This window comes from Lipotes vexillifer, unplaced genomic scaffold (genome assembly GCF_000442215.2).
Source record: "Lipotes vexillifer unplaced genomic scaffold, Lipotes_vexillifer_v1.1 scaffold1115, whole genome shotgun sequence".
Classification (NCBI taxonomy): Eukaryota; Metazoa; Chordata; class Mammalia; order Artiodactyla; family Lipotidae; genus Lipotes; species Lipotes vexillifer.
Window position 1 is genome coordinate 2,146,414 of NW_006792080.1, and position 23,103 is coordinate 2,169,516.

Genomic DNA, 23,103 nt, shown 5'->3' on the forward strand with positions numbered 1-23,103 from the left:
TTTTTTGCGGTACGCGGGCCTCCCACCGCTGTGGCCTCTCCCGTTGCGGAGCACAGGCTCCGGACGCGCAGGCCCAGCGGCCACGGCCCACGCGCCCAGCCGCTCTGCGGCACGCGGGATCCCCCCGGACCGGGGCATGAACCCGCGTCCCCCACATCGGCAGGCGGACCCCCAACCACTGCGCCACCAGGGAAGCCCTGTAGGTGATATTTTAAAATTTTCAGTTTTAGAATTTTTATTGCTAGTAAATAGAATTACGATAGTTTTGACCTTGATGATATACTTTTACTTTTTAAAAACCGAGCAAATAGATTTATTTTATGTACCTGATCATCCTAATACCTGTGCCTTTGTACATCTGGTTTTGCTAGTGGTACCTTTTTCCCTTAGGTTTTTGGTGATTTTTACTATGATCTCATGTTTGATGGAACTTTCTCTGTGGGAATTCTTTGAGGCCTAGGTTGGAAGTGGATTTCTCCAGAAGGTTTTCTTAATTATTTCTGCCAGGTACCTGGGAGCCCTACCAACCCAGGATTATTTTTAAATAAAATTTCAGCATCAGTGGTAAAAGAAATAGTAAAATAAATAGTACCCTTGGAGTATGCATTCGGACCACACACTTGTGTAATGGTGAGCTTCTGATGATAAAGTTGTAGCATGCGCAAGGTTTCCTGTTTCTGTCCCGACACAGCCCTGCCCCCTCCCTCCAGCTCAGCCTGCGAGTCCTCTTAAACCCAGAGCCAGGTTCTGCTTGGTCACTTTATATGCTAAAGGTGAGCCGTGCCAGCCCTCCAGATGCGCGTCTGGGAAACACGGATTCTCTGTTCTAAAAGCCACTCCTCTCCACACTTTCTGGGCCCGGCCATGGGACGGGAGGAAGGCACAGGGCCTGTCCTCGTGGCACCGGCCATCCGGGGGAAATAGTTGCTTCAGCTGCCAGCTCAGCGCCGTACACGTGGCTCTCGGGCCTCGCAGTGGCCTTGCAGAGTGGGCTCTGTCCTTGGGGTTTGTGAATGAGGAACCACAGGGGCTGCAGGGGCTGCCGGGGGTGAGCCTGGGGCCAGGATTTGAGCCGCTGGGTGGGGGCCACCTGGAGGGGAGGGGGGCCGGCAGGGGGTGCCCGCGGCTGCACCCGTGACCGCCGCCCCTGCTCTCTCGCAGCGGCTGTGCACCCCCGTGTCCTGCAGGTACCAGTTCCACAGGACCCCAGTGCACAGGACTGAGGGCCAGCGCCATGGGGCCCACGCCTACTTCCAGGATATCAACGTCATCTTCCTTGGGGCCATGCACCCCAGCGACCTGAGGGAGTACCTGGAGGGCCCCCCGATGGTGGTGGAAGTTCATGACCGGGACCGCAAGTCAGAGGGGTGTTCCTGCAAGCCCGCCCTGTTTGGGGAGGACCCGCTGGATCCGTACCTCAACCTCCAGACCCTAATTTCCCCGAAAGAGACGGAGAACAACCCCTTTGAAACCCAGGATAAGATGTGGGACCCTTACGGGGTTGCCCAGGTCAGCTTTGCCGACCTCCTCCTTGGCCACAAGTACTTGACCCTGGTCGTCCCCGTCCACAGCTGCGAGCCCAAGGCCATGCGCCTCGGCCATGACAGCAGGAGCAGGAAGGTGGTGGGGTCGCGGGTGCCCGGAGACGGCCTGCAGCGCGGCCCGATGCCCCCGGGCAACTACCTGGAGGCCAGCTGCCTGCTGAAGCTGCGGGTGGGCGTGGCGGTGCCGCTGCGGGCCGGGACCGAGGCCCTGGACGCCAACCCCACGGCCTCCCGGTTTGGCCGCGTCATCTTCGTGTTCACCTCCAGTAAGCTCTCGCTCCTGCACGGCCTCCTGCAGGACGTCACCGTGATCAACGCCGGGGCCCTGGGCCTGGACTCCTGCCCCGTGGAGGACATGCAGCAGATCCTGTCCACCTTGAAGATGCCGGCGAAGATCCGGGAGCGGCTGGACCTGGACGTGCTCACCGGCTTCCACCTGCTGGACGGGCGGGGCCACCTCCTCATCCTGGAGGGCTTGGCCGACCGGGGCCTGAGGCGGCTGTGGGAGAGCCACCAGAGCCGGTAGGTAGGTCGCCGCGTTTCTGGGTGGGGAGGGGTGGCCAAGCTCAGGTTCCGTGACGCCGACTGTGGGAGGGACCTGTTGATTCGGTGCCTCTCGGGGTTCGTATAAGGCACTTCCCAGAGCTCAGCAACTGGGAGAGCCGCTGTAGGTCGCCCGTTTCTGGGTGGGGAGGGGTGGCCAAGCTCAGGTTCCGTGACGCCGACTGTGGGAGGGACCTGTTGATTCGGTGCCTCTCGGGGTTCGTATAAGGCACTTCCCAGAGCTCAGCAACTGGGAGAGCCGCTTGCCTTTGGTTGAAGCAAAGACTTCAGGGGTATATGGAAGGGAGGCTGGTTCAGGAAACTGGGTCCTGCCTTCACACTCCCGGGGCGGCCCCCCGGCCAGCGGGGAGCAGAGTGTTCTGCACGGCCCTGAGAGGGACACCACAAGGACACAGACGTCAGCTCGTCCCGAGGGAGACAGGGCGGATTATTGTGAGGCTGGAGGGCTGCTTATGCTGCAGAAGTCCCCTTCCCTGGAGGCCCAGGCGCCCCCGATGGCCGCCCCCTGGAGATGTTGCAGAGGCAACGGAAGTGTCCCCTTCTGCGCCGCAGCAGGTGGCCCCTCGTGGTCCTTCTGTCCTTTCTTTTTGGTGATGGGGTAACTCTCTTTTTCTTTCATGATTTGCAGCTATGCTAGTTTGGATCAATAGGGCCTTCCTTCTCTACTCTGGAGGCCCCCCTATCTGTTCTCAGAGCTCAGATGCCCCATGACTCAGATGCTGACAACAGCAGGGTGTCCGGATGTTGACTCTGTCCACCCGGGGGGGTCGGCGCTGTCTTGATGTGCTGATGGCCAAGAGCACGGGGGCAGGGGAGGCGGGGAGGCCGCCTCGTGGCTGGTTATTCTCCCAGGAGAACTGAAAGCATGCATCCACACAAAAACGTGCGCATTATTTATAATAATCATAAAGTGAAACAACTCAGATGTCCATCAGCTGATGAACAAAACGTCCATACCGTGGAATAATACTCAGCCACCAAAAAGGAATGAAGTATTGATGCAGACACTTCAACACGGATGAGCCTTAAAAACATGCTAGGGGACTTCCCCGGTGGCACAGTAAGACTCATGCTCCCGATGCAGAGGGCCCGGGTTTGATCCGTGGTCCGGGAACTAGATCCCTCATGCATGCCGCAACTAAGAGTTCACGTACCACAGCTGAGGAGCCCGTGAGCCACAACTAAGGAGCCTGCGAGCTGCAACTAAGGAGCCCGCCTGCCTCAACTGAGACGTGGCTCAACCAAAACAAACAAACAAAAACTCATTATGCTAAGTGACCTGGAGGGCATTGTGCTAAGTGAAATATGTCAGACAGAGGAAGACAAACACTGTATGTTATCAGCCACGTGTGGGATCTGAAAAATAAACTAGTGAATACGACAAAAAAGAAACAGACTCACAGAGAGGACAAACTAGTGGTTACCAGTGGAGAGAGGGAAGGGGGGAGGGGCAAGATAGGGGTAGGGGAGGAATAGGTACAGACTATTGCATGTAAAATAAATAAGCTACAAAGATCTATTGTACAGCACAGTACAATGTTTTGTAGTAACTATAAATGGAGCATAATCTGTAAAAATTTTGAATCACTGTGTTGTACACCTAAAATTAATATTGTAATCAACTATGCCTCAATTAAAAATTATGCTAATAGGGACTTCCCTGGTGGCACAGTGAATCTGCCTGTCAGTGCAGGGGACGTGGGTTCAATCCCTGGTCCAGGAAGATCCCACATGTCGCACAGCAGCTTACCCCGTGCACCACAACTACTGAAGCCCGCACGCCTAGAGCCCGTGCTCCGCAACAAGAGAAGCCACCACAGTGAGAAGCCCGCACACCACACAGAAGAGTAGACCCCGCGCGCTGCGACTAGAGAAAGCCAGTGTGCTGCAACTAGAGAAAGCCAGCGTGCAGCAACAAAGACCCACCGCAGCCAAAAATAAATAAATTTAAATTTTATGCTAATAAAAGGAGCCAGATATAAAAGGCTACCTATTATATGATTCCATTCATATGAAATGTCTAGAATAGTCAAGTCCATAGAGATAGATCAGTGGTTTCCAAGGTCTGAGAGGAGGGATGCAGGAGACGTGGGGAGTGGTGAAAATGTTCTAGGATTAGGCAGTGTTTGTGGTTGCACAACATTGGGAGTACACTAAAACCGCTGAATTGTACACTTATTTTGGGGGGGGGATACTATTTTATTCTAATTTAAATTTTACCATCAAATACTGAAGTATATGCTGGCCCTGTGTTTAGATTTTTGAAATAAAGGTGGACAGACAGCTTTAAGGGTGCAATGTATTAAACACTGTACAGTATATTAAACAATTAGAGAAAATCTAGGGGTGCCATAACTCTATATACCTTTGTACATTGAGTGGCGTTAAGTATAGGGACAAGCCCAGCACCTGGAGGAAAAGCCCGTTGAGGACTGAACAGAGGCCCTTGGCTGCTGTCAGAATCTCCCCTTGACTTTCAGCAAACCAAGGAGTCTGTCCGTCTACAGAAACCACCGAATCTGGGGCAAACAGCAACAGGATGAATGTTAAGGAATTGGCTCTTTCCAGTTAAGACTCTGGGAGCCGGTATGAAGCACGCGGGGCTGGCTAGAGCTGGGGCGTGTTGCAGCTCAAGTCTGGGATCTGTAGGTCAGAGCAACAATCGATTCTAGAGACAGAATGGTGAGTGCATTCTGCAAAAGCCCCCAGGGTTTGCCGACAAGTTCCTAGGATGCTCTCCTCAAATGGCAGGAATTGTACACTTCAAAAGAGTGAACTTCATGGTGTGTAGGAAAGAACTTGGCCTTGCCCAAGAGAGGTCTGGCTTTTTGCCCTTGGCTTCTGGGAGGTGATCTGTGTCATGCCTGAGAGGAGTGTCTTTGGTTAGGTTGGGGGCTGCCCACACTGGATCTTAGGCTGAAGCCTCACCAGAGAGTCACAGGATGGAGGTTGGTGGGGCCGGAAAGACCAACGTTGTGACTTAGGGCAGGGGCTTTGGGTCATGCAGTGTCATGGGCACGTTTTTGTGTGGATGCATGCTTTCAGTTCTCCTGGGCAGGTAACCAGCCACGAGGTAGCCTCCCCCTGCCCGCCGCCCCCTGCTGTGCTTTTGGCCATCAGCACATCAAGACACGCCCCCTCCTGACATGGAGACTGAGATTGCTATGTGGGCCATCAGTCAATCAATCAATCAATCAATCATTAATGGAGGCCCAATAAAAACTCTGGACACCAAGGCTAGGGGGACCTACTCTGTGTAGTGATTCTTTCATCATCTTAAAAATACCTTTTCCAAAGAAAAAGTTTTGAATTTTGATAGAGTCCAATTTATTGATTATTTTTTCTTTTATACACTATGCTTTTGGAGACATGTTTAAGAATTCTTCACAAAGCCTTAGGTCTTGAGTATTTTTTCTCTGTTTTCTTCTAAAAGATTCATGGTTTTATGGTTTACTTTTAAGTTTGTGATTCGTTTTGAGTTAATTTTTGTATAAAGTGCAAGGTTTAGATTGAGTTTTTCCCTTTTTTAAAAAAATTGAGGTATACTTTGCATGTAACGGTATGTTAGCTTTGAGTATACAACTTCGTGATTCAATATTTGTATATGTTGTGAAATGATCACCACAATAAGTGTAGTTAACATCCATCATCATACAAGTTACAGAATTTTTTGTGATGAGAATGTTTAACGCCTACTCTCTTAGTAACTTTCAGATATGCAATACAGTATCACTAACTATAGTCACAGTGCTGTACATAACTAAATGTCTTTGTAACCTCTTGACCCCCTCCATCCATTTTGCTCACTCCACACACCCTGCCTCTGGGTGGGCAGCCACCAGCTTGTTCTCTGTATCTGTGAGCTTGGGTTTTTACTATTTTGCTTCTGTTTTTTTAGATTCCACGTGTAAGTGAGATCATATGGTATTTGTCTTTGTTTGACTTATTTCACTCAGTATGATGCCCTGGGGATGCATCCAAGGTGTCCCTACTGTCAAGATTCTCTTTTTTTATGATGGAATAACTTAGGTTGTTTCTATATCTTGACTGTTGTAAATAATGCTGCGTTGAACACGGTGATGCAGATACCTGTTCGAATTAGTGTTTTTGTTTCCTTAGGATGAATACCCAGAAGTGAAACTGCTAGATCATATGGCAGTTCTATTTTTAACTTTTTGAGGAACCTCCAAAGTGTTTTCCATAGTAGCTGTACCAGTTTATTAATACATCCTTACCCGCAGTGCTTGAGGGTTTCCTGTACTTGCCATCCTCACCAAAATTATTTATTTCTTGTCTTTTTTATAATAGCCATTCTCAACAGGTATGAGGTAATGTTTCACTTTTGTCGCAATTTGCATTTCCATGATGATTAGTGACGTTGAGCATCTTTTCTTGTACCTGTTGGCCATCTGTTTGTCATCTTTGGTAAAATGTCTATTCAGATCTTCTGCCCATTTATTTATTTATCCTTTTCTGTGATTTTATTGACTTTAAAATTATGTTTTTTGAAGTATAGTTGATTTACAATGTTGTGTTAATTTCTGCTGTACAGCAAAGTGATTCAGTTATACACTTTTTTTAGCACCTTCATTTCTTTCCTTTTTTTTAAGTTTATTTATTTAGTTTTGGCTGCGTTGGGTCTTCGTTGCTGTGCGCGGGCTTCTCATTGCGGTGGCTTCTCTTGTTGTGGAGCACAGGCTCTAGGCACGCAGGCTTTAGTAGCTGTGGCATGAGGGCTCAGTAGTTGTGGCTCGCGGGCTCTAGAGCGCAGGCTCAGTAGTTGTGGCGCATGGGCTTAGTTGCTCCACGGCATGTGGGATCTTCCCAGACCAGGGCTCAAACCGTGTCCCCTGCATTGGCAGGTGGAGTCTTAAGCACCGCAGCACCAGGGAAGTCCCCACACATTCTTATTTTTATATTCTTTTCCATTATGGTTTATCATAGGATACTGGATATAGTTCCCTGAGCTATACAGTAGAACCTTGTTGTTTATCTATTCTATATATAATAGCTTTCATCTGCTAATCCCAACCTCCCACTCATCCCTCTCCCATCCCCCTCTTCCTTGGCAACCACAAGTCTGTTTTCTATGTCCATGAGTCTGTTTCTGTTTCGTAGATAAGTTCATTTGTGTTATATTTTAGATTCCACATATAAGTGATATCATATGGTATTTGTCTATTTCTTTTTTTTTTTTAATTTTTATTTATTTGGCCATGCTGGGTCTTAGTTGCAGCATGCGGGATCTTCAGCTGTGGCATGTGGGATCTTCAGCTGTGGCATGTGGGATCTTCATTTGTGGCATGTGGGATCTTTTAGTTGTGGCATGTGGGATCTTTAGTTGTGGCATGTGGGATCTAGTTCCCTGACCAGGGATCGAACCTGGGCCCCCTCCATTGGGAGCACACAGTCTTAGCCATTGGACCACCAGTAAAGCCCCTATCTTTCTCTTTCTGACTTATTTCACTTTTTATGATAATCTCTACATCCATCCATGTCGCTGCAAATGGCATTATTTCATTTTTTTAATGGCTGAATAGTATCCCATTGTATATCTGTACCATATCTTCTTGATCCATTCATCTGTTGATAGACATTTAGGTTGTTTCCATGTATTGGGTATTATGAATAGTGCTGCTATGAACATAGGGGTGCATGTATATTTTTGGATTATAGTTTTGTCTGGATATATGCCCAGGAGTGGAATTGCAGGATCATCTGGTACCACTGTTTTTAGTTTTCTGAGGAACCTTCATACTGTTTTCCATAGTGACTGCACCAACTTACATCCCTACCAGCAGTGCAAGCGGGTTCCCTTTTCTCCACACCCTCTCCAGCATTTATGATTTGTAGACTTTTTAAGATGGCCATTCTGACTGGCGTGAGATGGTACCTCATTGCAGTTTTGATTTGCATTTCTCTAATAATTGGTGATGCTGAGCATCTTTTCATGTGCCTATTGGCCATCTGTATGTCTTTTTTGGAGAAATGTCTCTTTAGGTCTTCTGCCCATTTTTTGATTGGGTTGTTTGTTTTGTTGTTGTTGAGTTGTATTAGCTGTTTGTATATTTTGGAAATTAAGCCCTGTCAGTCACATCATTTGCAAATATTTTCTCCCATTCTGTAGGTTGTCTTTTCATTTTGTTTATGGTTTCCTTTCCTCTGCAGAAGCGTGTAAGTTTGATTAGGTCCCATCTGTTTATTTATTTATTTATTTCAATTTTAAACATAATTTTATACAAGTTCCCTACCACTTTTTTTTTTTAACATCTTTATTGGGGTACAGTTGCTTTACAATGCTGTGTTAGTTTCTGCTTTGTAACAAAGTGAATCAGTTATACATATACATATGTTCCCATATCTCTTCCCTCTTGCATCTCCCTCCCTCCCACCCTCCCTATCCCACCCCTCCAGGCGGTCACAAAGCACCGAGCCGATATCCCTGTGCCACGCGGCTGCTTCCCACTAGCTATCTACCTTACGTTTGTTAGTGTATATATATCCATGCCTCTCTCTCGCCCTGTCACAGCTCACCCTTCCCTCTCCCCATATCCTCAAGTCCGTTCTCCAGTAGGTCTGTGTCTTTATTCCTGTCTTACCCCTAGGTTCTTCATGACATTTTTTTCTTAAATTCCATATATATGTGTTAGCATATGGTATTTGTCTTTTTCTTTCTGACTTACTTCACTCTGTATGACAGACTCTAGGTCTATCCACCTCATTACAAATAGCTCAATTTCGTTTCTTTTTATGGCTGAGTAATATTCCATTGTATATATGTGCCACATCTTCTTTATCCATTCATCTGACGATGGGCATTTAGGTTGTTTCCATCTCCAGCCTATTGTAAATAGAGCTGCAATGAATATTTTGGTACATGACTCTTTTTGAATTATGGTTTTCTCAGGGTATATGCCCAGTAGTGGGATTGCTGGGTCATATGGTAGTTCTATTTGTAGTTTTTTAAGGAACCTCCATACTGTTCTCCATAGTGGCTGTACCAATTCACATTCCCACCAGCAGTGCAAGAGTGTTCCCTTTTCTCCACACCCTCTCCAGCATTTATTGTTTCTAGATTTTTTGATGATGGCCATTCTGACTGGTGTGAGATGATATCTCATTGTAGTTTTGATTTGCATTTCTCTAATGATTAATGATGTTGAGCATTCTTTCATGTGTTTGTTGGCAGTCTGTATATCTTCTTTGGAGAAATGTCTATTTAGGTCTTCTGCCCATTTCTGGATTGGGTTGTTTGTTTTTTTGTTATTGAGCTGCATGAGTTGCTTGTAAATTTTGGAGATGAATCCTTTGTCAGTTGCTTCATTTGCAAATATTTTCTCCCATTCTGAGGGTTGTCTTTTGGTCTTGTTTATGGTTTCCTTTGCTGTGCAAAAGCTTTGAAGTTTCATTAGGTCCCATTTGTTTATTTTTGTTTTTATTTCTTTTGCCTTGGGAGATTGACCTAAGAAAACACTGGTATGATTTATGTCAGAGAATGTTTTGTTTATGATCTGTTCTAGGAGTTTTATGGTGTCATGTCTTATGCTTAAGTTTTTAAGCCACTTTGAGTTTATTTTTGTGTATGGTGAGAGGGTGTGTTCTAACTTCATTGACTTACATGCAGCCGTCCAACTTTCCCAACACCACTTGCTGAAGAGACTGTCTTTTCCCCATTGTATATTCTATTTAAAAAAAAAAAAAAGTTATTTATTTATTTATCTTTGGCTGTGTTGGGTCTTCTTTGCAGAGTGCGGGCTTTCTCTGGTTGCTGTGAGTGTGGGGCTACTCTTCATTGTGGTGTGTGGGCTTCTCATTTTGGCAACTTCTCTTGTTGTAGAGCACGGGCTCTAGGTGTGCAGGCTTCAGTATTTGTGGCTCGCGGGCTCTAGAGCACAGGCTCAGTAGTTGTGGTGCACGGGCTTAGTTGCTCCATGGGATGTGGGATCTTCCCAGACCGGGGCTCAAACCTGTGTCCCCTGCCTTGGCAGGCGGGTTCTTAACCACTGCACCACCAGGGAAGTCCGTCCTGTTGTATATTCTCACCTCCTGTGTTTAAGATTAATTGACCATAGGTGTGTGGGTTTATTTCTGGGCTGTCTGTTCTGTTCCATTTATCCATATGTCTGTTTTTGTGCCAGTACCATGTTGTTTTGATTACTGTAGCTTTGTAGTATTGTCTGAAGTCTGGGAGAATTATGCCTCCTCCTTTTTAAATTTTTTATTCCCCTCAAGATTGCTCTGGCAATTCTGGGTCTTCTATGGGTCCATATAAATTTTTGGATTATTCTAATTCTGTGAAAAATGTCATGGGTAATTTGATAGGGATCACATTAAATCTGTAGATAACTTTGGGTAGTATGGTCATTTTAATAATGTTAATTATTCAAATCCAAGAGCATGGGATATCTTTCCATTTCTTTGAATCCTCTTCACTTACCTTTATTAATGTTTTATAGTTCTCAGTGTATAAATCATTCACCTCCTTGGTGAGGTTTATTCCTATGTTATTTTTTGGGTTGCAATTTTATTTTACTTTCAGTTGTTTTTATTTATTAGTTGACTGTAGGTGCTTGGGTTTATCTCTAGGCTTTCTATCTTGTCCCATTGATCTATGTTTCCGTTTTTGTGCCAGTACCATATTATTTTGATTACTGCAGCTTTGTAGTATAGTCTGAAGTCAGGGAGTCTGATTCCTCCAGCTCTGTTTTTTTCCCTCAAGACTGCTTTGGCTCTTCGGGATCTTTTGTGTCTCCATACAGATTTTAAGATGATTTGTTCTAGTTCCGTAAAAAATACCATTGGTAATTTCATAGGGCTTGCATTGAATCTGTAGATTGCTTTGGGTAGTATAGTCATTTTCACAATATTGATTCTTCCAATCCAAGAACATGGTATATCTCTCCATCTGTTGGTATCACCTTTAATTTCTTTCATCAGTGTCTTATAGTTTTCTGCATACAGGTCTTTTGTCTCCCTAGGTAGGTTTATTCCTAGGTATTTTATTCTTTTTGTTGCAGTGGTAAATGGGAGTGTTTCCTTAATTTCTCTTTCAGATTTTTCATCATTAGTGTATAGGAATGCAAGAGATTTCTGTGCATTAATTTTGTATCCTGCAACTTTACCAAATTCATTGATTAGCTCTAGTAGTTTTCTGGTGGCATCTTTAGGATTCTCTATGTATAGTATCATGTCATCTGCAAACAGTGACAGTTTTACTTCTTCTTTTCCAATTTGTATTCCTTTTATTTCTTTTTCTTCTCTGATTGCCGTGGCTAGGACTTCCAAAACTATGTTGAATAATAGTGGTGAGAGTGGACATCCTTGTCTTGTTCCTGATCTTAGAGGAAATGCTTTCAGTTTTTCACCATTGAGAATGATGTTTGCTGTGGGTTTGTCATATATGGCCTTTATTATGTTGATGTAGGTTCCCTCTATGCCCACTTTCTGGAGAGTTTTTATCATAAATGGGTGTTGAATTTTGTCAAAAGCTTTTTCTGCATCTATTGAGATGAGCATATGGTTTTTATTCTTCGATTTGTTAATATGGTGTATCACATTGATTGATTTGCATATACTGAAGAATCCTTGCATCCCTGAGATAAATCCCACTTGATCGTGGTGTATGATCCTTTCAATGTGTTTTTGGATTCTGTTTGCTAGTATTTTGTTGAGGATTTTTGCATCTATATTCATCAGTGATATCGGTCTGTGATTTTCTTTTTTTGTAGTATCTTTGTCTGGTTTTGGTATCAGGGTGGTGGCGGCCTCATAGAATGAGTTTGGGAGTGTTCCTTCCTCTGCAATTTTTGGAAGAGTTTGAGAAGGATGGGTGTTAGCTCTTCTCTAAATGTTTGATAGAATTCACCTGTGAAGCCACCTGGTCCTGGACTTTTGTGTGTTGGAAGATTTTTAATCACAATTTCAATTTCATTACTTGTGATTGGTCTGTTCATATTTTCCATTTCATCCTGGTTCAGTCTTGGAAGATTATCCCTTTCTAAGAATATGTCCATTCCTTCCAGGTTATCCATTTTATTGGCATAGAGTTGCTTGTAGTAGTCTCTTAGGATGCTTTGTATTTCTGCGATGTCTGTTGTAACGTCTCCTTTTTCATCTCTAATTTTATTGATTTGAGTCCTCTCCCTCTTTTTCTTGATGAGTCTGGCTAATGGTTTATCAATTTTGTTTATCTTCTCAAAGAACCAGCTTTCAGTTTTATTGGTCTTTGCTATTGTTTTCTTTGTTTCTATTTCATTTATTTCTGCTCTGATTTTTATGATTTCTTTCCTTCTGCTAACTTTGGGTTTTATTTGCTCTTCTTTCTCTAGTTCCTTTAGGTGTTAGGTTAGATTGTTTACTTGAGATTTTTCTTGTTTCTTGAGGTAGGCTTGTATAGCTATAAACTTCCCTCTTAGAACTGCTTTTGCTGCATCCCATAGGTGTTGGATTGTTGTGTTTTCATTATCATTTGTCTCTAGGTTTTTTTTGATTTCATCTTTGATTTCCTCAGGGATCTCTTGGTTACTTAGTAACGTATTGTTTAGCCTCCACGTGTTTGTGTTTTTTACGTTTTTTTCCCTGTAACTCATTTCTAATCTCATAGTGTTGTGGTCAGAAAAGATGCTTGATATGATTTCAGTTTTCTTAAATTTCCTGAGGCTGGATTTGTGACCCAAGATGTGATCTATCCTGGAGAATGTTCCGTGCGCACTTGAGAAGAAGGTGTAATCTGCTGTTTTTGGATGGAATGTCCTATAAATATCAATTAAATCTATGTGGTCTATTGTGTCATTTAAAGCTTCTCTTTCCTTATTTATTTTCATTTTGGATGATCTGTCCATTGGTGTGAGTGAGGTGTTAAAGTCCCCCACTATTATTGTGTTACTGTCGATTTCCTCTTTTATAGCTGTTAGCAGTTGCCTTATGTATTGAGGTGCTCCTATGTTGGGTGCATATATATTTATAATTGTTATATCTTCTTCTTGGATTGATCCCTTGATCATTATGTAGTGTCCTTCCTTGTCTCTTGTAACATTCTTTATTTTAAAGTCTATTTTATCTGATATGAGTATTGCTACTCCAGCTTTCTTTTGATTTCCATTTGCATGGAATATCTTTTTCCATCCCCTCACTTTCAGTCTGTATGTGTCCCTAGTTCTGAAGTGGGTCTCTTGTAGACAGCATCTATATGGGTCTTGTTTTTGTATCCATTCAGCAAGCCTGTGTGTTTTGGTTGGAGCATTTAATCCATTCACGTTTAAGGTAATTATTGATATGTATGTTCCTAAGACCATTTTCTTAATTGTTTTGGGTTTGTTTTTGTAGGTCCTTTTCTTCTCTTGTGTTTCCTACTTAGAGAAGTTCTTTTAGCATTTGTTGTAGAGCTGGTTTGGTGGTGCTGAATTCTCTGAGCTTTTGCTTGTCTGTAAAGCTTTTGATTTCTCCCTCGAATCTGAATGAGATCCTTGCCGGATAGAGTATTCCTGGTTGTAGGTTCTTCCCTTTCAGCACTTCAAGTATATCATGCCACTCTCCTCTGGCTTGATAGAGTTTCTGCTGAGAAATCAGTTGTTAACCTCATGGGAGTTCCCTTGTATGTTATTTTTCGTTTTTCCCTTGCTTTCAATAATTTTTCTTTGTCTTTATTTTTTGCCAATTTGATTACTCTGTGTCTCGGCATGTTTCTCCATGGGTTTCTCCCGTATGGGACTCGCTGCGCTTCCTGGACTTGGGTGACTATTTCTTTTCCCATGTTAGGGAAGTTTTCAACTATAATCTCTTCAGTATTTTCTCTGGTCCTTTCTGTCTCTCTTCTCCTTCTGGGACCCCTATAATGCGAATGTTGTTGTGTTTAATGTTGCCCCAGAGGTCTCCTAGGCTATCTTCATTTCTTTTCATTCTTTTTTCTTTAGTCTGTTCTGCAGCAGTGAATTTCACTATTCTGTCTTCCAGGTCACTTATCCATTCTTCTGCCTCACTTATTCTGCTATTGATTCTTTCTAGTGTAGTTTTCATTTCAGTTATTGTATTGTTCATCTCTGTTTGTTTGTTCTTTCATTCTTCTAGGTCTTTGTTAAACATTTCTTGCATCTTCTCGATCTCTGCCTCCATTCTTTTTCCGAGGTCCTGGATCATCTTCACTATCATGGTTCTGAATTCTTTTTTGAAAGGTTGCCTATCTCCACTTCATTTAGTTGTTTTTTTGGGGTTTTATCTTGTTCCTTCATCTGGTACATATCCCCCTGCCTTTTCATCTTGTCTGTCTTTCTGTGAATGTGGTTTTTGTTCCACAGGCTGCAGGATTGTGGTTCTTCTTGCTTCTGCTCTGGTTTGCAATTTTAAAAGGTTTTTTTTTTTTTTTTTTACATTCCCTTTCTGATATTTCATTATTGGTGTAAAGAAATGCCACCAATTTCTGTATGTTAATCTTGTATCCTGCTACCTTGTTGAATTAATTTATCAGTTCTAGTACTTTTTGTCTGGTGTCTTCAGGGTTTTCTATATATAGTATCATATCATCTACATATAATGACCATTTTACCTCTTCCCTTCCAATTTGGAGACCTTTAATTTCTTTTTCTCCTCTGATTGCTGTGGTTAGGACTTTCAGTAGTATGTTGAAGAGAAGTGGTGAGAGTGGGCATCCTTGTCTTGTTCCAGATTTTAGGGGAAGGCTTTCAACTTTTCACCATTGAGTATTATTTTGGCTGTGGGTTTGCCATAAATAGCTTTTACTATTTTGCAATATGTTCCCTCTATACCCACTGTGGTAAGAGTTTTTATTGTGAATGGATGTTAAATTTTGTCAAATGCTTTTTCTGCATCTATTGAGATTATCATGTGGTTTTTGTCTTTTCTTTTGTTTATGTGGTGTTTGTGTCAAGGTATTTTTTGTCTTTTCTTTTGTTGTTGTGGTGTATCAGATTGATTGATTTTTGTATACTGAACCATCCTTGTGAACTTGGGATGAATCCCTCTTGGTCATGGTGTATGATCTTTTTTACGTGTTGTTAGATTTGGTTTGCAAATATTTTGTTGAGAATTTTTTTTTTTTTTTTTTTTGCACTATGCGGGCCCCTCACTGTTGTGGCCTCTCCCGTTGCAGAGTACAGGCTCCGGACGCACAGGCTTAGCGGCCATGGCCCACGGGCCCAGCCGCTCCGCGGCATGTGGGATCTTCCCGGACAGGGGCACAAACCCGTGTCCCCTGCATTGGCAGGTGGACTCTCAACCACTGTGCCACCAGGGAAGCCTCTTGTTGAGAATTTTTGCATCTATATTCATCAAAGATATTGGCCTGTAATTTTCTTTTTTTGGTGGTATCTTTGTCTGCTTTTGGTATCAGGGTGATTGTGGCTTCACAGAATGTCTTTGGGAGCGTTCCCTCGTCTTCAGTATTTTGGAAGAGTTTGAGAAGAATCTGTATAACTTCTTCTTTGTATGTTTGGTAGAATTCGCCTGTGAAGCCATGTGATCCTGGACTTTTGTTTGTAGGAAGTTTTTTATTACAGGTTTGATTTCACTTCTAGTGATTGGTCTGTAGAAATTATCTATTTCTTCTTGATTAAATTTTGGTGAGCTGTATGTTTCTAGACAATTCCATTTCTTCTAGGTTGTCAAATTTGTTGGCATATGATTGTTCATAGTATTCTCTCATGGTTTTTTGTATTTCTGTGGTATCAGTTGAGATTTTTCCTTTTTCATTTCTTATTTTGTTTATTTGGATTCTCTCTCTTCCTGGTGAACCTGGCTAGAGGTTTGTCAATTTTGTCATTTTTGTTTACCCTTTCAAAGAACCAGCTTTTGGTTTTGTTGATTTTTTTTCTATTTTTTAAAAAAAATCTCTACTTTCTTTCCTCCCTGATCTCTATTATTTCCTTCCTTCTGCTGACTTTAGGTTCTGTTTGTTCTTCTTTGTCTAATTCTTTTAGGTGGTAGGTTAGGTTGTTCATTTGAGATTTTTCTTGTTTTTGATGAAGGCCTGTATTGCTATGAACTTTCCTCTAAGAACTGCTTTTGCTGTGCCCCATAGATTTTGTATGGTTGTGTTTTCATTGTCCAGGAATGTGGTGGCTGGGGCTCTCAACCACTCCTGGCACCTGGGCAGGTGCGTCAGTGGCCCATGACAGTCTTGTTCAGGAGGGAGTTGGTGGAGGCTCGCAACCACTCCTGGGTTCTGGGCAGGAGTTGGTGCTGTCCCTCAACCACTCCTAGGGTCTGGGAGGGTTTTAGTGGGGGATTGCAACCACTCCTGGCATCAGGGTGGATGGTGGTAGAGGTCTGTAACTGCCCCTGGAGCCTGGGCAGGCAGTGTCTTGCCCTCTGGGAGCACACATACAGGGAAAAAAGGCTATAGTCTAGGTCCCACCTCTCCCCTCCTACACCACCCAAACAATGCTGACTGGCCTCTGAGGCAGCTCAGGCTTCCTCCGCTTATAGCCCCGGCCGTGGTGGCACCGGATTCATCCCCCCGCCCCCCAGTCTGTCTCTACATAGCCAACCCCAGTCCTCTCCCTGGTTCTGATCTCCGGAGCCCAAGTTCCAGCACCCAGCCCCTGCCAGCACTGGGGACGTGCATGTCAGGCTGGTGAGTGCAGGTCTGAGGTATTGAGCTTCTGTGCAGTTCTCCCTCTGCTCTGGCTGCCACGAACTGACTGCTGCATTCTTCTCAGAGGCTCTGAAGCTCCCCTTCTGTCCTGGCAGATCTCCCTGCCGGTGAGGGGGCTTCCCAGGGTGCATGAACCTTACCTCTTTCAGAGCCCCCTCCCAGGGGTGCAGGTCCCATCCGGATACCTTTCTCACTTTCTTTTTCATTTTTCCTACCTGGTTACATGGAGATTTTTCTTGCCCTTACAGCAGTCTGAAGTCTTCTGCCAGTGTTCAGTAGGTATTCTGTGAGAATCGTTCCACATGTAGATGTATTTTTGTTGTAGATGTGGGAGAGAGCGAGCTTTGTGTCCTACTACTTTGCCATCTTGATCAGTCTCGTGTTTTCTGTTAGCAATTAACATCCTTTCTTTTCAACTGAAAGAAGTCCCTTTAACATTTTTATAAGGCCAGTTTAGTGGTGATGAATCTGTTAGTTTTTCTTATCTGGAAAACTCTTCTATCTGTCCTTCAATTCTGAATGATAACTGCCAGGTAGAGTACTCTTTGTTGGAAGGCTTTTTCTTTTGGCACTCCATTCCCTTCTGGCCTACAAAGTGTCTTTTTCTTTTGGCACTGCCGTTCCCTTCTGGCCTACAAAGTGTCTGCTTAAAAATCTGCTGATAGTCTTATGGGAGTTACCTTGTGTGTAACAAGTTGTTTTTCTCTTGCTGCTTTTAAGCTTCTCTCCTTGTCTTTAACTTTTGACCTTTTAATTATAATGTGTCTTGGTGTGGGTCTCTGGGCTCATCTTGTTTGGAATTCTGTTTTGGTGTGGCCTGTTTCTCTTTTGCCCTATGTGAAGGGGTCATTCAGCTAGTTTTTAGTTTTCGTTTTTGTATTTTCCCCCCCCAGAGGAAATTGTTCCATATGTAGCTGTAGATTTGGTGTGTCCTTGGGAGGAGGATCTTCCTCCCAAGAAGATCTTCCCAAGGAAGATCTTCCTCCATCACCATCTTGAACTGGAACCTAGGTAGAGTTTTTGTTTTGTTTCGTTTTGCCTACATATATCCAATTGCTACAGCATCATTTGTTGAAAATATTATCTTCCTTTACTGAATTGCTTTTGCATCTTTATGAAGAGTCGGTTGGTCATAATTGTATGGATCTATTTCTGGTTTCTCAATTCTGTTCCATTGGTCTCTGTGTCTGTCCCTTCACCAATACTACATGGTCTTGATTACCATAGCTATATAATCAAAGTCAGGCCACTTTATTCTTTTTCAAAATTGTTTTTGTTGTTCTAGATCTTTTGCCTTTTCATATAAATTTTACAATATGCTGTATGTATCTACAAAACATCTTTCTAGAATGCTGATAGAAATTATGCTAAACCTGCGTATCACTTGGAGAGAACTATTTGAGCCTTCCAATCCATGAATATGGTATGTTTCTCCACTTATTTAGATTTTTAAAAATTTCTTTCATCAGCATATTCAGCATACAAGTCCTGTACGTATTTGGTAGATTTATATCTAAGTATTTTATTTTTTGAGTGATTTTTAAATGGTTCTGTATTTTTTAATTTCAGTTTCCAGCTGTGCATTGCTTGTATGTAGAAATATAATTGATTTTTCTATGTTGATTCTACAGCCTTGCTAAACTCACTTATTGGTTTGAGGAGTTCTGTTCGTTTGATTGATTGTTTTTGGTAGATTCCTTGGGATTTTCTACACTGACCAAGATGCCATCTGCAAATAGCAACAGTTTAATTCCTTCCTTTCCAGTCTGTATATCTTCATTTCCTTAGTGTGCTAGCTAAGACCTGAAGAACTATTTTATATAAGAGTTGTCACATCCTTGCTTTGTTTCTGGTCTTTGGTGGAAGGCAGTCTTTCGCCATTACATGTAGGTTTTTTGTAGATGTCCTTTATCAACTTGAGGAAGTTCCACTTTATTCCTTATTTGCTGAGCGTTTCCTAGTTTGCTGGCTCACACAATTCACAAAAATCAATCCCAGACAGAGTAAAAACTTATTTGAAATAATTATGGACTCACAATAAGTTGCAGAAATCATAGAGAGGTTCCAGGTACCCAACACCCTGTCTCCCCCAGTGGTGACATCTGACATATTGATGGATGCAGTACAGTTAACTAGACCACAGTTGTCTGTTCTTACTCAGATTTCACCAGAAAAATCTTGTTGTTGTTCATTTTATTTTTCAGATTCCACACATAAGTGAGAACATACAGTATTTGTCTTTCTCTATTTGACTTATTTTACTAAGTCTAATACCTTCCAAGGTCCATCCACATTGTTGCAAATGGCAAAATTTCATCCTCTTTAATGGCAGAGCAATATTCCACTGTATCTGTATATCGCGTCTTCTTTATCCATTCATCTGCTGATGGGTACTTAGGTTGCTTACGTATCTTGGCTGTTGTAAATTGGGGTGCATATATCTTTTCAAAGTATTGTTTTCATTTTCTTTCGATACATACCCAGGAGTGGAATTGCTGGATCATTTGGTAGTTCTATTTTTAATTTGTTGAGGAACCTCCATACTGTTTTCCATAGTGGCTGCACCAGTTTACATTCCCATCAAGCGTGTAGGAGGGTTCCCTTTTCTTCACATCCTCACCAACACTTTATTTCTTGTCTTTTTGATGATAGCCATTCTGTGAGGTGATACCTCGTTGTGGTTTTGATTTACATTTCCCTAATAATTAGTAATATTGAACATCTTTTCATGTACCTGTTTGCCATCTGTATGTTTTCTTTGGAAAAATGCCTATTCAGGTCTTCTGCCCATTTATTAATTGGGTTGTTTGTTTTTTTAACACTGAGTTGTATGAGTTCTTTATATATTTTAGATATTAACCCCATATGACACATATCATTTGCCAATGTTCTGTCATTCAGTAGGTTGCCTTATACATTTTGTTGACGGTTTCCTTTGCTGTGCAAAATCTTTTAAGTTTGATTAGGTCCCATTTGATTATTTTTGCTTTTGTGTCCCTTGCCTGAGGAGACAGATCCAAAAAATTATTGCTAAGACCAGTGTCAAAGAACGTATTGCCTATGTTTTCTTCTAAGAGTTTTACAGTTTCAGGTCTTATATTTAGGTCTGTAATCCATTTTGAGTTTATTTTATATATGGTATGAGAAAATGTTCTAATTTCATTCTTTGACACGTAGCTGTCTAGTTTTCCCAGCACCACTTATGGAAGAGACTGTCTTTTCCCCGTTGTATGTTCTCACCTTTCTTGTAGAAGAAAAATCTATTTTTAAAAAGCGGAATTGTGAAGCTTTTAGATAGTTCTATAGGAGGACATATTCATGACCTCAGAATAAAGAAAGACTTCTTGAGTAAGACAGAAGTAGAAAAAATAAAGGAAAAAAATGACAGGTTTGGCTCTATTAAAATTAGTAACTTCTGTTCACCCAAAGACCATAAAAATTGCGAAAAGAAAATCCACAAACTGAGAAAAAAGTATTTGCCATGTATGGAGCTAGTATTCCGAGAGTACAGAAACGCCTGTGAATGAATGAGAAAACAGTAAAAACATCCCAGTGGAAGAATGGGCAGAAGGCTTGAACAGGGACCCCCCCCAAAGGGGAACCACCCCCCCCCCAACACACAGACTCAGGGTGGGATGCGCAGGCTCCGTGCAGATTCACCGGGCTCAGGAAGGTGGAGGAACCTGAGCCCAACACAGCGGGTGGCTCAGAGGTGGGGGGGTGGGGAGGACGCGGAGTCGGTGGGCGGGGCGGTTCGGTAGGGGAGGGGGAGGAGACAGAGATGGGGCGGGGGCAGCGGGACACAAGCAAGCCCGGGCCAGTGCCAGCGTTTCCACCAGCGGCGGCGCTCGGAAAGCGCCGAGCTCCGTGGCGGGCAGAGCGGCAGCGGCGTGGGGCCCCTCTTCTCTCTTGCAGGGTCCCGCGGGTAGAGCCCGGCTCCTACAAGGCTCTCTACAACTCGCAGCTGCGCTTCCGCCGCCGCCTCTACGCCGACCTGGAGACCGTCCCGTACCAAGTGCGCCTGTCCCGGCCGCTGGCGCAGCTGGTGAAGCACGCGGCGCTCTACGTGCGCAACACGGTTCCGCGGCAGGGCTTTCAGGCGCTGAGCAGGTGCGGCCCGGCGCGTGCCCCGCCGGCCCGCATGCTCTGCCAGGGGGGCTTCGGAAGTGTGCTGCGGACAAACCCCAGCTGTGCCTGCTGAATGTGTCTTTAAAAACGGGGGCTTGGGGCGGGAAAGAGGGGGGGTGTCCGCTCACCCTGCTGGGGGTGGGGGTGACTACTCAGTCCTCGAGCTGTGCTGACACGAGGCTCTGTGCCTCCTACCCTCTGCTTGGGCGGGAAGGAGCTCTGTGGTCCACACCCACGACGGCCAGCCTGTCGAGGCCACTCCCTGGTGGGGCGTGGGTTGGTCCGAGGTAGGGAATAGGGCCATCGGTACCGAAAAATAATCAGAGCAGAAAGTGGGAAGCCTTTAACTGCGGGGGGACTGAGAGGGGAGAGGGAAGGGGACGTCTCCCCCTGCCCCAACCCCATGGGCTCAGCACGTGGCATCTAAGCTTCTCGTGCACGAGCTGGGTGACCCGGGACCAGCTCATCAACCTCTCTGTGTTTTCGTTTCCTCTCATAAAATGGAGACCATCTGACCCGTCTTGCCAGGCAGGCAGGCTTGAGTGGGCCTCTTCTGTGTTCCAGGGTCTACTGCATCTGCCGTTACAGCTCCAGGCTCAGGGAGGTGATCACCGGGGACCTGCTGCCCTCCTCCTCCATGATCAAGGAGCTGAGCCAGGAGTTTGGGTTGCCCATTTCCCAGGAAGATCTTACAGAGGGAAAACTGCTGGCTGCGTCCCCTCCTCCTGCCCCCACTCTGGAGGACTTGCAGAGCCGGAATTCCGCCCTCACTTCTGAGATCCAGGCCCACCGGGAGACGTACCTGCAGTGGCGGAATGCCACGATCCTGAAGAACAGCCTGATCCAGGTAGGCGCTCCCACCCCCAGGCATCCCAGGCCTCCTGTGGCCTGCGTCTGTTTTCCTGGGCAGGGGTCCCAGGCGGGATGGGCAGGAAGTGCTGCTTGCAGGGCACAACTGTGCCAGGACCTTTGCCTCCCAACCCTGGAGTATCTTGTCCTTCTTGAGAGGTGCAGAGGAGCCCTCTTATGTGCAGTTCCTTTCCCTTGGCCCTGGAGTTCATCTTAGAGAAAGAACTGTGTGTGTGTGTGTTAACATTTTGCTTAAGCTGCTCAGGGCATGGATGCTATATGATGTCCAAGCAACACAGGAGACAAACTAACCTGTGTGAGAAAATGTGAGTGGAGAGGAAGAGAACAGGAGACTGAGAAGCCGGTGAGGTGATGGAAGGTCAGGTGCATGTGGCCTGAATGGCCAAGGGCCTCGCTCAGCCCACACCAACCAAAAAGGCTTAAAAACGCCAACATCTGGGGTGTGCCTTGAACTCGTAGTCTGTATGAGTGAAGCCCACCCATGGGCTGTGTGGGTGAAGCCACTGCCTGGCCCTCCCACCCCAATCTCTAGTAAAAGTCATCTTAGAAGTCTCTAAGTTTTCTATATGTGCCTTCTTTATGAAAATCGACAAGGAGGTGGTGGTTTTCTTCCGTCAGTGTTCAAGTTTTTAGCTTTCTCAAAAGAACCGGTTCTTTGATTTATCAATCAGTCTACTTTTTCTGTTTTCCTAATTCATTAACTTCAACTTTTACTTTTTAAATTTTATTTAATTAATTAATTAATTTATTTATTTATTTATTTTGGCTGTGTTGGGTCTTCGTTGCTGTGCGGGCTTTCTCTAGTTGTGGCGAGTGGGGGCTCCTCTTCGTTGTGGTGCGCGGGCTTCTCATTACGGTGGCTTCTCTTGTTGCAGAGCATGGGCTCTAGGCGCACGGGCTTCAGTAGTTGTGGTGTGTGGGCTCAGTAGTTGTAGCTCACGGGCTCTAGAGCACAGGCTCGGTAGGTGTGGCTTGCGGGCTCTAGAGCACAGGCTCAGTAGTTGTGGCACACGGGCTTAGTTGCTCCGTGGCACGTGGGATCTTCCTGGACCAGGGCTCGAGCCTGTGTCCCCTGCATTGGCAGGTGGATTCTTAACCACTGCACCATCAGGGAAGCCCCAGAAGTAGAATTTTTGGGTCATTTAGTAAGTTTATGTTTAACATTTTAAGAAACTGTCAAGCAGTTTTTCACCGTAGTGCCACCATTTTATGTCACCAAAAGCAAGGCACAAGGTTTCCAGTTTCTCCACATCTTTACAAACGCTTGTTGCTGTCAGTGTTTGTTTGTTTGTTTGTTTTTGCGGTACGCAGGCCTCTCACTGATGTGGCCTCTCCCGTTGCGGAGCACAGGCTCCGGACACGCAGGCTCAGCGGCCACTGCTCACGGGC

At 44.4% G+C, this 23,103-nt stretch overlaps 1 protein-coding gene across 1 annotated transcript in view; it reads left to right on the forward strand.

Annotated features, from left to right (window-relative positions):
• Nucleotides 1-21,691, forward strand: part of LOC103072432 (uncharacterized protein FLJ43738-like) — a gene marked incomplete at its 3' end in the record, with an annotated part of 32,632 nt that extends 10,941 nt beyond the window's left edge. Inside the window, exons 2-5 of the mRNA XM_007465302.1 lie at nucleotides 976-1,048; nucleotides 1,162-2,066; nucleotides 20,632-20,826; nucleotides 21,409-21,691. Coding sequence (XP_007465364.1) covers nucleotides 976-1,048; nucleotides 1,162-2,066; nucleotides 20,632-20,826; nucleotides 21,409-21,691 — 1,456 coding nt within the window. The remainder of the gene's footprint in view (nucleotides 1-975; nucleotides 1,049-1,161; nucleotides 2,067-20,631; nucleotides 20,827-21,408) is intronic.
• Between the last annotated feature and the right edge of the window lie 1,412 nt (nucleotides 21,692-23,103).